The sequence below is a fragment of the Micromys minutus genome (genome assembly GCF_963924665.1).
Source record: "Micromys minutus genome assembly, chromosome: 1".
Taxonomy (NCBI): Eukaryota; Metazoa; Chordata; class Mammalia; order Rodentia; family Muridae; genus Micromys; species Micromys minutus.
Genome location: NC_137969.1, coordinates 8,322,865 through 8,346,616, shown reverse-complemented (window position 1 = coordinate 8,346,616; position 23,752 = coordinate 8,322,865). Strand labels below are relative to the sequence as shown.

At 42.1% G+C, this 23,752-nt stretch overlaps 1 protein-coding gene across 1 annotated transcript in view; it reads left to right on the top strand.

Annotated features, from left to right (window-relative positions):
- The first annotated feature begins 4,815 nt into the window (after positions 1–4,815).
- Positions 4,816–23,752, top strand: part of TBC1D19 (TBC1 domain family member 19) — a 102,678-nt gene continuing 83,741 nt past the window's right edge. Inside the window, exons 1-2 of the mRNA XM_080913576.1 lie at positions 4,816–4,992; positions 22,664–22,736. Of these exons, the coding sequence (XP_080769702.1) occupies positions 4,894–4,992; positions 22,664–22,736 (172 nt within the window). The 5' untranslated portion in view covers positions 4,816–4,893. The remainder of the gene's footprint in view (positions 4,993–22,663; positions 22,737–23,752) is intronic.

Sequence of the window (23,752 nt, the reverse complement as noted above, 5' to 3'; positions counted from 1 at the left end):
ACTGAGAATTCTAGAAGAGTGGCTTCCAATTATAGGGAGAAATTAGATGGAAGGAGTTTACAAGCAAACTACTTCCTTCTCACTTCACCAGGTTTGATCAATTTTTAAAAATACCATTTGCTAATATTCTACTCTTGTTATGTACTCTCAGACCATATTTTCAAAGGGCCATCTTTGAAAATTTATTTTCAATTTTCTTTGTTTTGTTTTTGCTTTTAAACTGTAACCATGCTATCAAGGGAAATGCCCCATAAATAAATAATTTAGACTTTTGGTACAAATTATATGTGAGTAGTCTTGAACCCATATATTGTCTAACTATTTTTTAAAATTTTTATTTAATAATTTTTTACACTCCACATTTTATCCCCCTCCTACCCTCTGTTCAACCTTCCCTATTCCTGAGCCCACTAGACCTCTCCACTCCCTGGAGACTCCTGAGCCCACTAGACCTCTCCACTCCCTGGAGACTCCTGAGCCCACTAGACCTCTCCACTCCCTGGAGACTCCTGAGCCCACTAGACCTCTCCACTCCCTGGGGTCTCCAGCCTTTTGAGGCTTAGGTGCATCTGCTCTTGCTGAGTTCAGACCCAGCAGTCCTCTGCTGTATGTGTTGGGGGCCTCATATCAGCTGGTGTGTGCTGCCTGGTTGGTGGTCCTGTGTCTGAGAGAGCTCAGGTATACAGGTTAATTGAGACTGCTGGTCTTCCTACAGGGTGGCCCTCCTCCTCAACTTCCTCCAGCTTTTCCCTAATTCAACCACCGGGATCAGCAACTGCTGTCCATTGGTTGGGTGTAAATATCTGCACCTGACTCTTTCAGCTGCTTGTTGTGTCTTATATAAGGCAATCATGATAGGCTCCCTTTCTTGTGAGCACTCCATAGCCTTAGTAATAGTGATGGGCCTTGGGGCCTCCCTTTAAGCTGGATCCCACTTTGGGCCTGTTGCTGGAACATTTTTTCCTCAGGCTCTTCTCCATTTCCATCACTACAGTTCTTTCTGACAGGAACAATTATGGGTCAGAATTTTGACTGTAGGATGGCTCTACAAGCTGCCTGGAGGTCAGTCTTCCACAGGACGACTTCAGATGAAGATGTAGAACTCTCAGCAGTGCCTGAGCCATGCCTGCCTACATGCTACCGTGCTCCGTCCTTGATAATGGACTGACCCTCTGAACTTGCCCCAAATATATGTTGTTGTTTATAAGACTTGCCTTGGTCATGGTGTCTGTTCACAGCAGTAAAACCCTAACTAAGACACCTGAGATCTTGATCTTAGCCATTCTGATTGATGTAAGGTAGACTCCCAGGGTTGTTTTGATTTAAATTTCTCTGATCACTAAGGAAAGAGACACGGCCCACATCTTTTCATAAGGTATCACTTATCTCTATTCAGTGCTTTTTTTTTTCTTACATGCATGCTTGGCAGCTATCCTGTGAGATCCATGCAAAAACCAGAGCATGCCAAAATCTGAGCATGGCAGAGCATGGTGGTGTTTAGGGTGTTATTGTTGTGAAGAGACACTATGACCAAGTCAACTCTTATAAAGGAAAACATTTAATTGGGACTGGCTTAGATATTCAGAGTTTTGCTCCATTATTGTCATGGTGAGAAACCTAGTAGCAATGCAGTCAGACGTGATGCTGGAGAAAGGACTGAAAGTTCTACATCTTGATCCGAAGGCAGCAGAAGGAGACTGTGTCATTCTGGGCATAGCTTGAGCATGGGAGCCCTCAAAGCCCATTCCCATAGTGACACACTTCCTCCAACAAGGCCACACACCCTAAGAGTTTCATTTCCCATGGGTCAAGCATTCAAACACTTGAATGTATTGGGGCCATATCTATTCAAAGCATCATAGGTGGGTTTGGCCCAGAGACCCAAATCTGTTGATTCAGAGACACTACCCTTCTAATCTGAGGGCATTTTAGGAGATGCCTCTGTTTGGGCAGCTGTAACTACTCAGGTGTCACGGGAGTTTGTTATTCACATAGTAGGATGAGCTAAGCTTCCCTGTGAAATGTGAAATCAGAGCATCTTTCCAGTCTACCCATTATGGGTACAGACAGGTTCTGAATGCAAGGTCCTCAATTGGAGCCTGGAATTGAGCCCTTTCCTCTTCAGTTAACTGTGGAACAGGGGCCTGAATGCAGTAAAATGTGCATATGTGCAGGTGGGGGAATGATGGTGTCTGCCTTTTATTAAAGCTCTTTGCATACTGTCTTCATCATCCCTCGGGGACTGAGAATTCCTTGAGAGAAGGGACAGTTTCTTACTCATCCTTGTATTCCTGCCAGCCCTCGTCTGAAGCAGGTGCTTTGAAAGGTCTTGCCAAATTAAATTGGAAAAAGGGAGCAGAGGGCAGTCTCGAATTGAATCACACTCCAACACACCTGCTTCTGTGTCTGTAGGAAACATTTTTTACTGTTATGATTAAGGATTTATTTTTATTGTGTATGATTTGAAAGTTAAATCTACACCAACTTCTTGACTGTTGTTTTAAGCCTGAACATTGTTCTTTCAGAAATAATTTAAAGCATCTATCTGAACAAGAACCTGGGCTGGGCATGCTCACATTTTTCTATGTTTAGTTACTTTATGTTCCTTGTCAACATTATGGGATATTATTTTCCACAATTATGTCAGTTTTACTATCTTATTCATTAATACTATAACACGAGTTACCCTTTCTCTACAGAATATTACCCAACATGAGGTTTTCTTTCTTTCTTTCTTTCTTTCTTTCTTTCTTTCTTTCTTTCTTTCTTTCTTTCTTTCTTTTTTTCAGGTGAAGAAGCTGAAGTTCTCACAGGGAAGGAAAATCGCCTAATTCTTAGGGCACATGCTGGGGAGGGAGCTAGAATGTTTTCTGAATGCAGAGTCTTGCTTCTTCGTCCCCAAACCCTCCTAAGCCTGGACAAGCACAGTTATCTCTTTCCATACCATTCTTTTATTTGCATCACTAAAGGAGCATTTACCATGTTTTTTGTTGTTGTTCAGAGCCAGGTTGCTTTGAGCAGGTTTATGAACAGGTTATTGACTTGGAGGGACTAGAAAGAGTAGAGTTATATTCATCTACAGAGCTCAGACACTCTGTGATGAGGGAGAATGTTTTGTAAAGAAATAAAGAAGGTAACGCTATCCCTTCCTTGCCTGGCTCCTTTGGAGTTGTTTTCCTGAACTGTGTAGACCAGGTAGATTAGCCGGAATCTATAACTATCGTCACCGTACCTCTGTGACAAACGATGTGACAAATGCCAGCGTGGGAGATGCACATAGATGGAAGGTGTCCGATCTCACTGAGGTCCTGCTGTCTATCTGCTTTAGTCTTTTTCCTATTTAGAGTTTAGCTTTTGGGTCACAAGCATTACAATCTCCAGGCCACTATCAGCAAGCAATTCAAATGAACAGATCCCACCAGAGGCCTACTGACTCAGAACTCACGTTTGATTTAACAGAATCTCTTGTGACTCTTGAGCTCATTAAAATTTAATGTAATTAGGCTAAACTAGCCTTTTCAGCATTCCCAGGTTGTTTTCCTAAAATTTTACTTTTGCCTTGCTTAAATACACACACACACACACACACACACACACACACACACTCACACACACAACTGGAATTAATCTTTAATTACTCTGGTGATAATATTCTAATGTGCAATTTACCTTTGCTGACCTGCTATTGGCCTTTGGATTGACATCCAATTAGTCAAATTGGTTACTTCTGATCATAAAAATGTTTTATATATTTCCTTGAGGACACAGGCTGCATTTTATTCAATGTTTGTGCTCACACAGCTCCTTGTATGTAAATTCTTGATAAACTGAAAGTTGGACCATGACTAAAAGAAGGAATGAACACATAGAAATCTAGACGGTAAATTTCTTAAAGACCAGGACAGACAGGATCCTAGTCATTTTAAAATTAAGAATACTAAAAAAAAAAGTATTAGTATTTGTTGTTGGATAATTTTTATATAAGGAGACTAATCCTAGTATATGATTCTAGACTCTGGAACAGCAGTTCACAACCTGCGGATGCTGCGCACCCCCTTTAGGGGTCGAAGCCCCTTTCACAGGAGTTGCTTAAGGCCATTGAAATACACATATATTTCTATTATGATTCATAACAGTAGCAAAAGTACAGTCATGAAGAGGCAGTGAAAATAACTTTATGGTTAGGGTTTACCACAGCATGAGGCTGACTGCGTTAGGAAGACTGAGAACCACGGCTCTATACAGAGAATAGAAACAGTAGCAAAGGAAACAAACGTGCGACTTCATGCACTGTTTCTTACCTCAGCCAGCTATCAAAACCTCCAGCCGACTGTGTGAACTGAATTTTGACATTTAAATACCTTGCTTAAATGCAACATCTAGTGTCAGAGCCTCACAATTTTGTGGTGTAATTAGCAGCAATCGTGTTCACAGGAGTGTTCTGCAGACTGACTGATGGAAGAGTTATGACAGAGTCTGTATTCTAAACGCACACACACACACACACACACACACACACACACACACACACACACACACACACACTGACACTGTTCTCGGTTCATTTTTGCGCATCCGAAACTTTGTGGCTGCGGAAGAACGAGCTTTTGTTCTGCGTTTTCGATCAGACTGAGTAGGAACAATGAAATGAAATCTATTTCCCCGCCCTGGTCTCTTTCCTCCCTCGGAACGCATGTGCGAGGACGTTCAGATGCGGAGGGGAGCAGAGAGGGACGGACACACGGCCCAGCAGTTGCCAGGCAACGCCCGCTGGAGGAGTCCCAGCGTAAAAGAGGTCCGGGAGAAGAGTCAGCAGCCTGGAGTGGGACCCTGCTGTGCGTTCTCTCCTTGCTAGCGGCCATACCCGCGGCTGGGCGGGTTAGGGCAGGGGAAATGTTGCAGGAGGAGTCGGACCTGTCTCTCATCATTGCCCAGATAGTCCAGAAACTCAAGGGCTCCAATTTGTATGCTCAGCTGGAACGGCAGGCCTGGGTAAGCGGGGATGATGAAGCTATGGAGACCGGCAGGCCGCAGGATGACCTGTCTGCTACACTGCCTTCTCCCAAGCCAGAGCTCTCTGTTCTCTCCACTCCTTTCTGGTGTTTTAAACCCCTCCTTGAGCCTTGCACCTTGTTTGCTCAGACTCAGGCGCGGAGCGATTGTGTTTTATTAAAGATGGGTGGGGCGCATCACGCCCTTTTTCAGGCCAGAGAATGGCCAAGGCTTCTCATTCGTTTAACTATTCTTGTAGTCGTTTAAGGCACCCCCCCTTTCTTTTTAAGATGTTGGACTCACTAGCCGCATGTCTTCTTTTTACTGTCTTGTACATGGATTGGGGCTCCGTGTCCCCCTTTTCTAATGTGTCACTTTGTCACACGCTACTCTCCCTCCAGTGATTGTCTGTGTGCCCACCTAGGGTTTGTTGAACAGACTAGGCACCGCGAGTACACAGAATGACCAAGAGATCTTTACTATATGAGAATGTAGTGTAAATGGAATCCTAAACGTTTGTGGATGCTTCTGTCCCCGTTAGGCTTTTGGGATCCAACCAAACTTGGTGTTTTAGTACTTCTGTTCCTTTTAATTGCTGGATAATATTTCAGTTTGGAAGGCCCGCCATTAGTTTCTCTATTTAGTACTTACCTAATGGATATGTAGGTTATTTAGAGATTATGGATAATGTCAATATACATTTTCTGTGACTTTATCTTTAACCCATGTATTGTCTAGAAAACTCATTGTTTAGTTTTCAATTTTGGGGAGATCTTTCTAGTTTCTTTCTTTCGTTGATTTCTAGTTCAACTCCAGGATGGAGAAAATTTATATTATGTTAATTCTTTAAATTTGGTTAAAGTGTTTTTTTTTTTAACTTTTAAGACTCATGCTTTATCTTGTTGAACGTTCCAGATGTACTTAATAAACATCTTTTTTTCCTAATATTTTAGGAATGGCAGGTAAGTCAAGAAGACTGAAAGCTTTGTTCAAGAGTTCTGTTTTTTTTTTTTTAACTGAGAGTTATATGTGATGTTTAATCTTGTTTGTCAACTTGAAACACTTGAGAACAAGAAACCATAATTGAGAAATTGATCCCCTAAGTTTCTTCTGTGGACACATGCATGGGACATTTTCATGATTCCTAGTTGCGATAGGATGGCCAAGCCCACTGAGGATGGAATCATCTCTAGGCAGGTGAGCCTGAGCTATATAAGAAAGTTACTGAATGATGAGCCAAAGCAGGCCAGAAAGCAGCATTCCTCCTCTTTGATCTCTTCTTTAGTTTCTGCCTCGAGTTGCTGCTCTGCCTTTTCTCAATGAGACTGTAATTTGTAAGACAAATGAATTCATTTCTCCCCTAAGTTGTTTTTGGTCAGTGTTTTATCATAGCAACAAAAATTAAAGCAAGATGTGGTGCTTCAGTTAGGGTCAGGGGTGAAGCAAACTCCGGTTTTTACTGTTACCTTCTTTACACCCTAGACTGCAGATTCCTCCACCTGGACTTCTGTTACCTTTGCTCAGTAGGTCTTGGAGCATAGAGAAATTGTTTCAATATTCCTATTACCTCCCGCTCTCACAAGTCTCTCTGCCCGTGTGTCCCTTTTCAGGCTGCTTCAGTCTGTGCTAGGATTATGGTAGGTTCTGGAGCTCAGGATTCTACACTATTAGTTCATCTGCCTTATCCATTCAGGGTCCTTCTTACCTCTGGCTTTTATCTTTTTCCTGTTTTGCATCTGAACACTGCCTTGTATCTGTAGCAAGTGCATGAGACAGACACACCTGCTTTGGTGTCTGCTAACCTCTCTGCATTGGCTTGGGGTCCTACAATTATCTTTTCAACCTGCCCACTAGGAAGAGAGCTTTATATGGCTATTCTAAACTGGGAAGTTATGGTCTGAAATTTTAAATAGAGTGTTTCTGACATTGCTTGTGCTCTAGGGCCTTTGCCTCACGTGAGAGGAGAGTCTGGTTGATGTAGCAGTTTTGAGCTTGTTTTTATATATTTAGCCAGCAGAAGGTGCTCTCTGCAGATTCCCCTGAGATCCTGGTAGAGGCTCATGGGAAAGGGCATAAGATGAAAGTGGATCCCTTCTCTCTTGTACTCTGGGCTACTCTAGAATGGTGTGCTGGCTCATGATTAGTCTGTATGCTGTGTACCTAGCCTCTGTGGTTATCTGGATTATAGCTCACATGTGGGAAGTCTAAAAGCTAACGTCAGCATATAACAGAAACCATACCATATTTATCTTTTTGGGGTATGGACCTCACTTATGATTGCTCTTTTTTAGTTCCATCCATCTACCCAAAATTTTTGTAATTTTATTTTTCTCAACAGCTGAGTAACATTCCATTGTGTAAATAAACTCCATTTCCATTATCCATTAATCAGTTGATGGACATCTGGGCTGTTTCCAGCTTCTGGCTGGTGTGAATAGAGCAGCAAGGAGCACAGATGAGCAAAAGTTTTGTGTGGTCGGATGCAGAACCCTTTAATTATATGCTTAAGAGTAGTAGAGCTGAATCATAAGACAGATCAACTCCCAGCTTCCCGAGAAACCACTACATTGATTCCAACTGTGGCTGTACAAGTTTGTACTTCCCTTTAAATAAAAATGAATAGACGTAGACATCCCCCCACCCCTGCATCCTCGCCAGCATGTGCTGTCATCTGCTTTATTGATCTTGGCCATTCTGACTGAGGGAAAGTGAAGTATCAACGTAGTTTTAATTTGCAGTTTCCTGATGGCTAAGGATGTTGGGTATTTCTCTAAGTGTTTGTGAGCCTGTTGGGTTTCATCTTCTGGAAACTCTGGTTAGTTTTGTACTCCATTTTTAAATGAAATGAATTTTTAAGATCAGGTTTTAGTTTTTATTCTCCTATAGTTCTCTATATAGTCTAGATACTAACCCTTTGTAACAATACATAACAATTGATCATTCCTGTTCTGTAGGCTGATACTTTGCCGGCTGATTATGTCCTTTGTTGTGGGAGAGGCTCTCCAAAGGAAGGGCAGATAGAATATGTTGTGATGGCAATAAAAAGGGAAGTTAGAATAGATGATTAAATAAGGAGAGGGATGAGAGAGCGGAGAACACAGAGACAACCAACAACAAAGGCTGTTGGAAACACCAAATTGAAACCTATTCCTGTGAAAGCTTCCTAAAATATATACATACATGAAAGGACTCTAAATGAACTTACCAAATGATAGGGAGACAATGCCCCAACTAGACATTTTAATGCCACCAAGCAAAACTTCCAGTTCCAGGAATGGGTTAATATTGTTAAGTCATTGGTCAAAAGGGTCCCGTGGATATGCCTTCACCCCCAAATATTGAAGGCTGTTGCCAAAGCTGTTTAGTACTCTCCACAACCCACATTACAGCTGAAGAAAACATTTGTATGTTATCGGACGTGGAGAAATCAAGCTGATGCCTAACTAGAAGCTTCACCAGTATTGACTAGCCTTCATGGTATCTGGAGGTATCCAGTACACTACCAAGGGAGAAAAGTAATAATCAGTATCTCCCATCTACAAACCCTGCAACCTGCAACAGTGACTTGCCTGCGAGATCATACAGGTGCAATAATGAATCAGTGTTAAGGGAGAAATATTAAGGCCCATGCCATGAGTTAGAACCTGTACCTCACTGTCTTAGTTGTGGAGGTTTTTGTTGTTGTTTTTGTTTTTGTTGTTGGCTGTGAAGAGACACTGTGTCCATGGCAACTCTTATAAACAAAAGTAGTTCATTGAGACCTGCTTACAGAGGTTTAGTTCACTGTTATGGTAAGGAAGCATGGAAGCATGCAGGCAGACATGGTGTTGGAGAAGTAGCTTAGAGTTCTACATTTGGATCTGCAGGCAGCAGGAAGAGAGAGCCACTGGGCCTGGTTTGGGCTTCTGAACCCCAAAGCCTACCCCCGTGATACACTTCTTCTAACAAGGCCGCACCTACTCCAGCAAGGCCGCACCTACTCCAGCAAGGCCACATCTCCTAATCCCTCTAAAGTAGTGCTGCTCCCTGATGACCAAATATTCAAATCTATGAGCCTCCGGGGCCACTGTTATTCAAAGCACCACACTGACATTGCTAAAGTGGTCAAGAACTTGAGTTTAGATGGGTAACAAGCCTACAGGAAAACCGTTATTCTGCTAAAAGGTCACAGTAATAAAATGGCTCCTAATCACATATTCTAAGTCTCTTCAGTCCACATTAGAGCAACTTCTTACATTAGAAGGTAATTAACACAGAGACCCACACAGAGAATGTGCAGAGAATAAGAGTCTTTGAAGAACTCAGTCCTGCATAAGATGTCATCATCAATGCCCTCCCCTGAAGGCTAAGGGATCTATGTGGAGGATAAAGATTCCAGTAGTCAGAAGTGATGAGTTATTCTAAGAAAACCATGTCTTCCAGACACAACAGACAGGATTGATGATCACATGAACTGACAGAGACTGTGGTAGCATGCACAAGACCTGTACACCCTCAAGTCAGATGGGGTCCCATGACTGAGAGGGGTTTATGTAAAATTGAGTGGAACATACAGAGTCCCCCATCACTGCTGTCTTGTAAGCAGTTCCCTGTCGCGTTACTATGTCTCACTGCTGTGCGGTGTGTTTCATACAGTTGACTAACATTGATCATTGCTCCTCAGCAGATTCTATAGTTTGCAGTGGGCTCATTCTTTTTGCTGTACAGATCTCTGGGCTTTCAGCAATATATAACATGTAAAGTTTCCCATGCCCCATGGTACCTATTGATTCCCCCCTTGGCCTGGAACCAGACTCCATCTACTACTATGGTGTTCTGTCTTCTCTAACGTTGCCTGATGGAAATGTGTACTTTATACCTACACAGTATCTGGCCTTTTCACTTTCTTCTTTTACTTACTAATAATGCATCGGTTCCTAGTGTCCCTTGTACAACTTTAGAGCTATTTTTTTTCTGCTGAGTAATATCTTATTGCATAAATCTACCATTGCATACACTTACCCGCTGAACAACAACCTTAGTTTCTTCCTAGTTTTGTCTAGTGTGAATGAAGCTTCTATAAACAGTTCATGTTTGTTTCATAAATTTTTGAGCTCCTTTGAACATTACAAAGACAGTGATTGCTGGTTTGGTAAGATTATGGTCACTGTGCAGGAAATGACAATTGGTCCTCACTTGTGGCTGCGACATGTTATTTTCTCATCACCATGGGATGAGAGTCCTCATTGTCTCCCATTTTCTCCAGCACTAGTCACCTATGTCTGCTATGTATTGTGATAACTCTGTGTTACGTTTTTGGTTCCTAATGGCATACCATTTCTTTGGGACAGGTTTTCTAAACCAAATTGCTAGTTTTTGCATGAGGTCTAAGGTACTAGGGTCTGGGATTGATCCACAGTCTTGCTTGCATTAAGCCATGGAGTTACACTCTGAGTCTCAAGTTTCATGGTTTTTAAGGTCTGGTGTTATTTTCTCTGTCCTCGCATTGAAGGATACTTCTTATGCACGTGACTTCCCCAGTGGGCAGTGATTTTCATGCAGTGTGTTGCAGGTGTCAGACATTGTCTTTTCTCCTTTTTGGCTTCTGTTGAGCTTCTGTATGCATGTTGCCTGCCTCTACCTGGTGGCCCTGGGTTCTATGAGAAAGCAGGCTCAGCGAGCCATGGGGAGCAGCCAGTAAGCAGCACCCCTCCATGACCTCTGCATCAGCTCCTGCCTCCAGGTTCCTGCCTTGTGTGAGTTCCTGTCCTGACTTCTATCAGTGATTAACAGTGATGTGGAAATAAACCTTTTCCCCTTCAAGTTGCTTTTTGTCATGGTATTTCATCCCAGCAATAGAACCCTGTGTAAGATAGGGCCTATAGCCTGTTTTACGCCTAGAATTAGTTTGGGATATCATTTGACTAATCTTTTCAAATACCAGGTCTGGCTATTTGTTCCTGGTTCTACATTAGGATTCATAGTTAAATATGTCTCTAATAGTTTTGTTTTTGTAGGCCCCTTTCCAACCCTTTCTGTTCAATTTAGAGATTTCCTGTGGGCCTTCTAATCCTGTTTTGTGCTATAATTCATTACCTCTAATAAATTCACCTAATGAGTTCTTGTGTATGTATTATATCTTTCCATTATAAAATTTCTAGGTGGTTTTTTTTTTTAAAGAAGCATTTTATTTATGGGTCTGCATGTGACTGCTCTCTCTCTCTCTCTTTCTCTCTCTCTCTCTCTCTCTCTCTGTGTGTGTGTGTGTGTGTGTGTGTGTGTGTGCTCTCGCAGGCGTGTGTGCACAGGTGGAGGTAAGAAGATGTTGGGTCCCCTGGAGCTGGAGTGCAGGCCATTGTGAGCCACTGGATATGGGTTCTGGGAGCCAAATTCAGATCTTCTGGAAGAGCAGTGAGTGCATTTAACTGCTGAGCCTTGTTGACAACCCTTTCAGGTGCTTCTTGTTTAATGAAGCTAGTTCTGAGTCTGTTTCTACTGGATTTTTTCCGTGTGTGTGTGTGTGTGTGTGTGTGTGTGTGTGTGTGTGAGTTGTTAGTATGTGTATGTGTATGTGTGAGTGTGTGTGTGTGTGTGTGTGTGTGTGTGTGTGTGTGTGTGTGATGTCAAGTTCCGTGCCCTTCATAATTGTAAAGGTCCCTCTTCATTAAAACTGTTATCTAGATCACCCACGGAGCTCCTTGTAGTCTTCTCTCCTCTTGCCTTTGCTCCTGTGCTTTCAGTCAGACAGCAGCCTTTACTGAATGATTTGCCTTCTGTACAAAGTAAAATATGGCGCCATTGTCACCTTCTCCACGTCAGTCTCGGACTAGGTGCCAGCTTTAATGCCGTTATGGAATGTGCTGAGAAAGGCTGAGTTTTTTCAAGATCAGTTTTCCCTTGGTTCTTTCCTGGGTCTCCTAGATCAGCAAAGGACTTGATGTATTCTGTGCGTTCATTACATTTGGGTCTCAAACTTCGATCTTTTCCTCAGACTGCCAAGGTACTTTGTCAGTGTTTTATTGTTTCCGTTTTTAGCCTTCTATGAGGATAAAACTGGCTAAGCACTTATACTTACAAAGTCTTTACTTATTTCTCTGTGTCTTCAGCAGCCCTGCATGAGGCTTTGTGCTGGCTTAGTCCTGCTTTTCAAGCCCATGTCTTTTGGAGTAAGCTTACAATCCTAGAGACAGTGTAACTATTTTATCGGCAGTTCCTCCTTCAGGATGTCGCTTGTTACTCTAAGTCCTGTCTACTCAGCAGAGAGAGAGAGAGAGAGAGAGAGAGAGAGAGAGAGAGAGAGAGAGAGAGAGAGAGAGAGAGAGAGACAGAGACAGACAGAGACAGAGACAGACAGAGACAGACAGAGACAGAGACAGACAGAGACAGATGGAGAGAGACAGAGAGACATAGACAGAGTCCAGCTCTTTGTTCTAGACAGGTGTCCTACAAAGCTAGCAGTTTGTCCATCCACCTGATCCCCCCTGTACATATCCATCCCATCTGGTGAGGACTGAACAAGATTACTTACCTCGTATTAATATTAGTAAGTGCTTTATAAAAGAAAGCCTGGCTTTTAGAAAAGATGCAAATGACTCAGCATTTCTTCATCCAGTGTCCTTCATTGTCTCTGTGTTCGATGAGATACTTTGACCTTTACACTTGAAACACTGACCCATTTTTCCTTTAATCAGCTTCTATAATGTACTTTTAAATACCTGACTGTACACTACGTGTCTTTTACATTTATCGAGCATATTTTCCTGCTGGTGTGTCTCCTGTACTGCCTCAAGTTTCCTGTTTAGGTGAATGTAGAAATTGGAGGAGCAACTTCCAGAATAAAATATAATTGTATAGATGTTTAAAATCTAAATGCAGAATATTATTTAAGAATATTTTTCTCCTCATAATCAAATGCCATCTATAACATATATAATTAGCCACCGATTATGTTTAATACACCTCTTATATAGCAGAGTGGTCAAGTGATTTCTGACTATTCCTGAGTAATTGTCTTGAAGTTATTTTGAATCTTAGGGTGGAGTTTTCTCATTCATCCCCTAGACACAGGGCTGATAGTCTAATTCCAGATCAACGGCTAGGGCCATACTGCTATTGTTACTTTATTTTATTTCTCATTGAAGTGGATGTTGTATAAACATGTTATTTTTACTCCATTAAGAATTAAATATGTCTCGTTATTCAGTTTATTAAATTATAAATAAGAGAATTATAACAGGCAAGGGCCCTGAAAGAAGATGAGTTTTGGAGAGAGGACTATGTAATAGGTATGGTAGTATTTCGAATTTAGTGTTAGAATATCTTGGTACTAGTAAAATGACTGGTGAAGTGTTATCTTAAATATATACAAGTGTGAAAGGTCTGTGCCATGAGCAAAATAGGTTCTATCTTTTAAAAAGCAGGTGGGCATAACCTACCAGCATGGCTTCTGAGAGCTGAGCTTAGATCCTCTGGAAGAGCAGTAAGCGTTACTGTCTTTTTGATATATTTTCAAGGCAATGTATGGCATATACTTGGGGAAGATATAGATTGGATTGTTACAGTTGGTATATAAATTTGAAACTCGGGGTCTCTGATTTGTCCTGAACCAGGAAGTGAGATCATCCTTATGCTTTCTGTGTTGGCTTTTATTGTACCTTTACTTTTGTAAAGTCACACAGTAAAGAAGTGAACGGTGGCATGTAGAGTTCCGAGAGAAGAAAGTTCTCGCCTGTACGGAATTTATACTTAAGATACAGGATATACATTACAGTGTGAATTTGGCTTGCTAAAATATATCTCATGTTTTATGTCAGCACCAAGTTGCTTAGAAAATGTCATGTAGGGTTCCTGGAATAGATAAAACAAGCCTAAAGGACTAAGGGAGAAGATTGGTCGGTCACAAAAAGTAAGAGAGACTGACTTCACGAAAGGGACCAAGAGGTAACAGTAGATTGAGAAGAGAGTGTAGGTAGGAAAGTGGGTCAGCTCGGGGACATCAGCAGAAGGCGGCCAGGGACAGACCCATCTTCAAGGTGAGAGAAACCGGAGCAGGGCGGGAATTATACAGCACATGTTGAGTGTAAGGCTCAGTCAGCATTCAGGGTGCCAGGCCTTCCAACCTGAAATTAACACGTACTCCTGGCTACAGGGTGTTCCACTGGGACTGCTAGGGTTACAGCAGTGAGTCTGCAGTATGGTTTTAGATGGAACCAGAAGTATTAGGAAGAAATGGAGATACCCAATTCAACATGTTTACATTGAGCATCTCCTTAGTGATGGTAATGGGCTCTGCAGAGGAACCAGACTAAGTCTAGAATAATGACAAGGATGTCTGGGAATTCCTGTGGGAAAGGGCAATATCTTTTTAAATAGTATGTTTCAATTTTATTTTTATGTCTTTAATTTTGCTGTGAGATCGTTAAAAGTAAGAAAGACTATCTTTTTATTTTTTAACTCAGCAATTAACACATACAAAGAACTCAATTATTCCGAGAACAGTGTAGATGAAGAGAGCATAAATGTTCCTAGAGGGAATGACTGGGGAGTCAGGAAGTCTAGGTAGTGCTCAAAGGCAAATCCCAGTTATCAGTGTTGGTACAGTGAGAAGGCCATGCTGGTTTCTTGTGTAGAAACTTTCTAGAAAGGTAGAAGTGTCTAGGTTGAGTGACTAACTTGTTGGAGAGTTGGAAGTTCCTAAATGAATATCATCATCATCAACAACAACAAACAGCACAGGGCATAAAGAGGTTGTTGAGGTAATTTCAGAAGGGGAAGTCACAGGATTGTTTACAGAGCGCACTCATGTGCCTTTGATAATCAGGAGAAACAGAGGACAGAGGGAGAGAGTGCCTCTTCCTCTGCTTGTTTTTACTTTGTTCTGTGGGTTCCTCTGTGAGCTCAGGAGCTCAGGAGGCCCCAGCTACACAGAGAACTACACACAAATAGGAATGCTGAGGGAAGTCTTCCTCTTCCACAGGGAGGAGCACACCCACGGATTATCCAGCACCAAGTTGTCAGCCCTGAAAACATACAAGTAACATACAGACTGTGCAAGTTAAATTTAGGAATATATATACATCCATGTGTACCTTTATATACATTATATATAATTACTTATATATTCCACAGTTATAATGCATATATCATATGATTTCTATATATTCTATATAGTTTCCATATATATTTCATATATAATCATATATAATTTCTATATACATATTCCAAATATATAATTGTACATTATATATTATAAGCATATATAATTGATATAATTATTGTATAATTTCATACTATAAAATTTTATAACAAATATTTTATGTATATTGTTTGTAATTATACATGGAATATATGCTATAATGTACAATATATTCCATAAATATCAAATATCTATATGTATATGGAATATAATACATGCATATTTATGTAAAAATAGTTAATGAAAAAAGAGACCATGAATTTAAAAAACATCAAGGAGGGGTAAGAGAAGGTTTGGAGGGAGGAAAATGAAGGAGGCAATGATGTAATTATAGGCTCAAAAAAGAAAAGAAATAATTAAAAAAAACACTTAGGAGTTACAAGCAAATGGATTTAATTTTCAAAAATGAAATAGTTGTGAAACTGGCTAAAGCTGTTATACATGATCTATATGCATTCGTGTAAACTGTTATTCATAGAATTGATGTATTCTTCAAAAAATATTTGGAAGATGCTTTTTCAAGAAAAAATATGTGAAGTTAGCATGCCACTTAAAGGGAAGCTGTTGTGTGGGGCACTGGGAAAATGTGCCTGCCACCGTGAGCATGTGGGAACGGCTTCTCACATTAAACCGTTGTGGGCGACACTGGTGGCAATGCCAAGGGGAAGCACTCTGTGATGTTCAGTGAGCAAATCAATCACTTGACTTAGTTAGCCAGTATCCGGCCACGCCAGATAGTACAGTCGTATGTATGTAGAGAAAAGACTCACGTTCAAAGCTGAGCAATGCATTTTTACATCTTAGAGACTGGAGAGCTTATTGATATTAAGTTCCACATCATAGCCAATCTTTAGGAAATCATAGGTTATCAGATTTTGGTGTTTCATAAAAGAACATCTTGAGCTGTCTGCAAAGGATAATAAAATTCTACTCAGTTTCCAGTTACATGTATGTATAGTCCCCATACATCAGACAAAGCACCGAGAGCCATAGCTCAGCTGTCATGGACATTACACGAAAGTGATGGTCTTCCTACTACTTTATACACTGAGAGGATCAGACAGTGCTTCTCACTGGGGTTTCCAAATCCTATCTGTTCCTAAAAATAAAGCGACTTCAAGTAAGTATTTAGGATACTATATAATGGGTTATGATGGTTATTTTAAATGAACCAGACAATTCTTTTTTGTCCAATATTCATGAAACTGAGTTGAGCAGTTCTTTGGCATGAGGTCCGTGCACTGTTGTTAAACACACCACCACCCACGTCCAGAATCTGGCTCCCCAACCCTCCCTGGCCCTGAGCGCCACGTTCTTCTGTTTGCTTGTGTTTTCTTATGTATGAGTCCTTCCATGTAGCACGGTGTCTTCAAGTTCATCTGTATTATGTGCCGTGTCAGAGCGACCTTTAAGGGAAGAGTAATCTTCCCACACACAGCACTGTCTATGGCTTTGGGCTGTCTCCACCTTCGAGCTGCTGAGGATAACACTGGCTGCTTCCCTGCTTTGGGTTTCTTGCGGCTGCACCCAGAAGTAGGATTCCCGAATCACGGGGCAGTGGAACTAACAGGTACGCCTAACTGGTTGTACTTTATCTAACCGTGTGCCGATACATGTAATTTACATAGAGCATCCCAGAGTCCTCACTGGTTTTCAGGAGTGGGGTCGAGAATGAATGCTATAGAGGGATGAGCTCCAGAGGCCAGTTCTGAAGCTGCCACAGTGGCAGACGGCCGAGGGGGAGCTGCTCAGAGTGTCACAGAGCTAAGCCTTGGATACCAGAGAACGTGGGGTTTGAAACAGAAGTGGCCTTGAGGAAAGCAAATTCAGAGAAGACACATTTGTTACTAAAGGTTCTCAGCAAAGGGATCAGGCTTACTCTGTGGCCTGAGGTGGAGGGGTTAGTGCTAGCACGTGTTAGTCAGTGCTGCCCGGCATTAACTGGCACAGGAATGTAAGGGAAGGGGGGCACTGCTAATGGAGGAATATGAGCATTTCTAAGCTGGGAAGCCTCAGGCAGATCACCACATGGAGAGGGCAGTGGCCTCTACGTGGTCAGTGCACCGAGAAGGGGAGCCGACGGAGCCTTTGCTGAGTGCCTGCTTTCCTTTCCCACAGCACACTCATGGCCTCGGCCTCCCGCCCTCTGCGTCTCCACTTCCCTGTAACCACCAGGATCAGAAGTGTACTACTGTTCATAGCTAAAGCTTGGAAGTTAGCACTGTTCTAGGGGAGATGAAAACTCTGTGTGTGTGTGTGTGTGTGTGTGTGTGTGTCCTCACATGTGTGTACACACCTGTGCATCAGCAGGAGGAAGAGTGTGTTTTTAGACATGCAGAGGGTAAGGCTACCATCAGCGTGGATAGATGAAGAATGTTCACAGCATCAAAACTGTACGTTTCCTGCCTGCTGTTCTGCAAGAGGAGTGTGCTCTAGTTCTTATTGTGAGCTACGGGCATTGGGTTTAAAGAAGGCTCTAGTTCTGGTTGTAGATTTTCCAAAACACTTCTTTCTCCATGAAAATCTGTTACAGATGTCCACTCCATTACTATCTGGACACATATTTTATAACATAACTTTAATTTAGACTACATAGCCAAAACTTATTTTGATAATTTTCTACTCAATTTTCACAATAACTTTATTTAGTTTCTTTCTCTGTTAAATAAAGAAGAAACAAATGCAGAGATGTTAAGTGGCTTAATCGAATTAATAAGTAATTCTGGGAGATAATTTCAGCTCTCTGGTGCCAAACCTAAGTGCTTTGTAAGCTGTGGTCCGTTACAGCCAGGCTTAAAGACAGGGAATTAAACAACTCCTCAGACTCCTCAGCATCTGAAGGTCAGGGCCCAGTCTGCACTGCTCCTGCAAGCATCTGTGCTTGTGCCTGCTTCAGCCTGAGGCCTCACAGTGATGCAGCTGCCCTGCATGTCTGGTGTCACACTGCTGAGGGGAAGAGTGCCGTGCACACACAGTAGGGCCAGCAGCCCTAGTCTGACCTATGCGTTAGTGATAAAGCAGTTTTGGATTTGTCCAAAAAATAAAAATTTCTAACTACTTCTCTGTCAATTTCCTATATCTGTTTAGGTTGGGAGTGTGATTAGAGCACTAGGACATTTATTAATAACCTGGACGCTTCTCTGTGAAGCAGAATCTTTCTCCTCACTGAGTCATCACAGTCAATACAGAAATAAGATGCTGAACCCGTATCAGACTAAAGTGCACCTTCTAAACACCGACTGTTAGTGAGGAAGGTCCAGTGTGCTCTGTACAGGACAGCTCCCACGGCGTCTCCAGACACGTCTCCAGACAGGCTCATGCTACTGAACCGTGCCCCTCTTACTGTCCTGTGTGTTGGTTTGTGTACTGACTGTGTCTGTGGCTTTGGTGTGGCTTTGGTCCTGGGTTCTGACCAGATCGTTGAGCCTGCTATGCAATCCCTCTACCTCTTAGCTGCATCCTTGGGTACCCAGTCCTGGTTTTGAGTCTCCATTTTCCACTCACTCAGCACCCTGCATACTCAGGCCGCCTCTGCTCCCTACAGACTGCATTTACTCTAAAGACTCTATCAGGAAGTCTAGCAACCTTGAAATAGTGAAAATGGTCGGAAAGAATAGCAAGCTTTTTTCTTCAAATTTTAAATGGTGCTCTATGAATCATTTCCAATACAAACTAGAGAAGAGAAAAACATTTCCATTTGCCTCTGTCATTGTGAATAATGAGCCCGAGGTTTTACGGCTTTTAAAATAAAATACTTCTGGGGATAATGGACTGGAAATTACTCTGCTCAGTTAAAAATAATTTTATGAAGTTCCTTATTTATTTTGGGATAAAATTGACTAGAAAAGATAGAACATGGTTCATTCAGTATAATTTTGTCAAGCAGCAATTAGTGCCAGAGTAACAGACAGGATGCGGAGTGGAGACCCGGCTTGTCTGTCAGTGACTGTTGTCTGTGCTGCCACAGAGGACATGGTGCTCTGTCCTTGTTAGAGGAGCTGGGAAGAGAGCTTCGGAAGTTACTGCTTTGTGGTTTATGATGTACGCTAACTAGTGAGTCCCGTGGTGAGAAACCAGGAGGATCTTTAGCTTGGTTAGGATGTACCAGCAGCAGATCTGTGGGGCAAAGTTCATTTCCACTAAAAAGGGCTCCATATGCCTGTTGAAAATTTCAGGCTCCTCTGTATGTCTAGAGAGCCACAGCCAGGACAGACATATTTTAGGAAGAAAACACTGGAAGGCAGATTGGAAAAGAAAGATGTTGGTTCATTCATTCATTCAATAAACATCTATTATGTTTCTGCTCTGTGAAAGTAACCATTTAAGCCATAAAGATAGTCGCCCTAGTGGAGCCTGCTATTAAATGATGAGGCATATGATTTACCAGTGAATACAGCAATGAATCAACTGATAGTGACTGCTGAGAAAGAAGAGATAAAGGAGCTTGGGCATGGCAGGTGAGGAGTGCAGTCTGCGGAGGGTGTGGCAAGTTCAGCAAAGGATGAGGACCGGCTGGGGTTTAGGAGCGCATCCTTTCAGAGGGCCTGGAGTTGGTTCCCAAATCTTCAGTGCTCACAACTGTCTGCAATTTCATAAATGAGAGAGAGAGAGAGAGGAGAGAGAGAGAGAGAGAGAGAGAGAGAGAGAGAGAGAGAGAGAGAGAGAGAGAGAGAGAGAGCGCACTGGATCAAAGGAAGACCTCAGAACGGAGAAAGTGAGTATATTGGAAGATGTGTTTTTCTTTCTTTTTTCCGTGTTTGAGGCTTTTCCTTAAGATGACCAGTCTGCAGTGCACTGTTTCAAGGTAAATAATCTTTGTTATACCTGTCATGGGAGCAGGTTGGCTGTCACAGCCAGACTTCTCCATGTGCCCCATTAGAACTGCAGATCAGCTTCTCCCGGCCACCTGATGTTTGTGCTAATCAGCTTCCTGCATCCATATATCTCTTAGTATAGCTTAGTCTTGCCAACTTAAAAATCAAATGTCTTCTAGTATTTAATATAGGTTTACTTATTTATCTCTGTGTTATATATGTGTTTGTTTGTGTGTGTAGTCATGTGTGTATGCTCATGTATGTGTGCTCAGATGTGTGTGTGTGTGTGTGTGTGTGTGTGTGTGTGTGTGCGCGTGCTGACCAGATGTTGATGCTGGGTGTCTTTCCCAATCATTCTTCACTTTTTTAAAAACTGAAAACAGTTCTCTCACATGAACCAAGACCTTTGTCTACTCTAGAGAGCCAGCTTGCTCTGGGATCCTTGTCTTACAGGTTCTAGACATGAGCAGGCCACCACATCTGCCTAGCATTTTATGTTAGTTCTGAGGATCCCATGTCTGGTCGTCACACTCTCCCAACAAGCACTTTATTCATGGTATCTTCTTTCCAACCTCCCTTCCTTTTTTTAAAAGAATGCTCCCCAGCTGACGGCTGGACTTGACTGGCTGCTTATCACCAGTGCGGCCCCATGTTCTGTCCTTTGTATGTTTTGTCAGCTGGGCCCCAGGCTTCCGTGGATGTGGGTCATCTTTTGGCACAGCTGCTGGGAGAGAGTGTCTCACTGAGCAGCAATACTGTCTACACATCTTTTCTGCAGACTTAATAGCTATGTCTGCTCAATGCCTAGAGCCAGCAATTCATTGTGGTTCTAACTGGATCTGTCTCAGTTATTAGCCATAATGCTTTAACTTTTATGTGTACAAATGTTTTACCTTAATGTATATTTGTACACCACATATATTCCTGGTGCCAGTGGAGGCTAGAGGGCATTGAAACTCCTTCAACTGGGGTTAAGGACAGTTGTGAACTGCATGTGGGCACTGACACTGGTCTCAGATCTTCTGTAAGAGCAGCAAGTGCCACTAGAGCTCTCACACTAGCCCATAAGCTGACACACTTACATAAATGAACATTCCCGGTTACCGTTTGCTTTCTCACTTGAGACAGGATAGAAAGGCAGGATGAATGCTTTCTTTTACTTACCAATTTTCAAGGTAAGGAGTGATCTCTCCAGCACCCACAATTTGATCACCCATCTTGTCATTCTGTGTTCTTGTTAGAAAAAGGAGCCCCGGCTGGCTGGACCATTCTAGCATCCTTCCATCTCACACTGGAACTGGCCAAACTACTCTAGACTTTAGACCCTACTCTACCATAGGCTTCTTAACTGTTCCAGAGCACATTTGCGGGCTAGGTGGGGGTTCTTTCTCCCCCACATGTGACAGGTATCCTGGATCACTTGGTTTCTTCGAATATGCTCACTAACACTGAACAGATCTCCCAGCTGTTAAGAGGTCAGGGACAGTTGTATTTTGGGTTTATGGTAGATATCACCTAGTTTTCCTATAAATGTTTTTCTTAGAATTTTGGTTTGGATATTAGTTGGTCTGTTTTTATGTGATAATAAAGGAGATTTTTTTAAAAAGCTCCAGATAGAGATGACTCAGCAGTGAAGAGTGTATATTGAACTTGAGAGAACCTAAATTTGGTCTCAGCATCCATGTTGGACAGCTCACAACTTCCTGTAATTCCATCTCTAGGAAGACATGATGCCTGTGGCTTCCATAGGCACCTGCATTTGTCTCCACATATACCTGCACAGAAAAGCATATATCCATACAATACCAAAGTGAATATTAATAAAAATAAAAATGTTCACGGCCACCTCTCTGCAGGAAGAGGTTGAGTCACAGAGATGCTAATGTGCAGTTGAGAATTACTAAATGTGAAATTTCTGACCTGAAGATCATATGGGTAGCAATTTCCTTGCAGAAGTTTTAAAGTTTGAGGAAAGGAGCAAGGTAGATGGGGAATGAAAGCAATCTTTGATTTCATAGGTTTGAAGTTAGCACAAACTACCACGAAGAAACAGAAGCGTGTTAAGAACTGTTTGTAGAGTTCCCAGACAGAGCTGTGTGCCGAAACCCCAGCGCACTGAGGATGAGCGAGCCCGTCCCCAGCAGGGAGAGTGCGTTATTTATGGCAAAGCTGCAGTGCGGGGTGCCAAGCATCCACTTGGAGATAGCAGAGACCTTACAACAAACACCAGTGAATAGGGGTTTGTGTACTCTAAAAATAGGCACAACACATGTATCTTGAGCAGCAGTCCAAACTGGAGGCACTGCCCAGACATGTGTCACACCAACAGGTCTTGTCCAGGTGTGGCTGTCACGGACTCCGGACATAATGTGACAACAGATGGCTAAAATTCGAGCATATTTCTACTTGGACTTTAGCTAAACCTGCTAAGTACTTGTGAGCTATATGTTGTATTTTGTGTATGTTAGAGTGCTGTCATGAACATAGGCCAGGAGGCCTTCTCTGTGGGGAGTCAGTTCAGGTAGGTTTAAGCTGCCAGAGCCTCCAAGTGCATTTCAAAAAAAAAAAAAAAAAAAAAAAAAACAGGTGTTTCTTTCTATGCATTTGTTAGCATCACATATGGACTCGAATGACATAACTTTTTACTTCTGTTTTCTCTTTCCCTTATTTTCCAAAAATCTAGGCCTGTCTTCAGAGACCTGAAATCAGACTGGAATCACTCAAAGAAGATATTAAAGAATTCTTTAAAATATCAGGTTTGTAAAGTGCCCTCTCCCCCACTTACCTTTAGCATCCTCAGACTTCCAGATACTTCAGAACTGATATAAGTCATCTGAGGGCGTCTGTTTGGAGAGGGTTAGAAAGCACACAGAGGGTTAGAAAGCAAACTGTGCGTACGCACAAGGATGCTGTAGAAGGGACTACTCAGTAGTCTTCTTCCTGTCCCGAGTATGGCACATATACCCTTATTTAAGTAGCTTATCTTCTCCTTCTACATTATTTTTCTAAGCTTTCCAAACAAAACAAAACAAAACAACAAAACACCTCCCCAAACCCAGAAACAAACAAACAAAAAATCTTAAGTTTTAGACAAGAAGGAATAGCATTGGGCCAACATATGTATGTGGGAGCTGAAACTTTTCGTGGTGGCTCCTAAGAATAGTGTGTTTGTTGGCCAGACGTGTGGTGACTAGCCACTGTACCAGCTCCATGTGTTCTTTCTCTGCTGTGGATCAAACCGTCTACCCCTGTTGCTGACACACTTATCCTAGTGTCAGTTCAAAGACATTGGCACTCATTTAGAACCTTGGTAGTGAATCCCACATCTGATAGAGGGTGAATATCTAATATATACAAAGAACTCAAGATTTAGGCTCCAGAGAATCAAACAACCCTATTAAAAATGGGGTACAGAGCTAAACAAAGAATTCTCAACTGAGGAATATAGAATGGCTGAGAAGCACTTAAAGAAATGCTCAAAATCCCTAGTCATCACAGAAATACAAATCAAAACAACCTTGAGATTCTACCTGACAGCAATCAGAATGGCTAAGATCAAAAACTTAGGTCACAGCAGATACTGGCAAAGATGTGGAGAAAAAGGAACACTCCTCCACTGTTGGTAGGGTTGTAAGCTGGTACAACCACTTTGAAAATCAATTTGCAGTTTCTCAGAAAGTTGGACATAGTACTACCTGAGGATACAGCTATACCAGTCCTGGGCATATACCCAAAAGAAGCTTCAACATCTAACAAGGACACATGCTGGAAA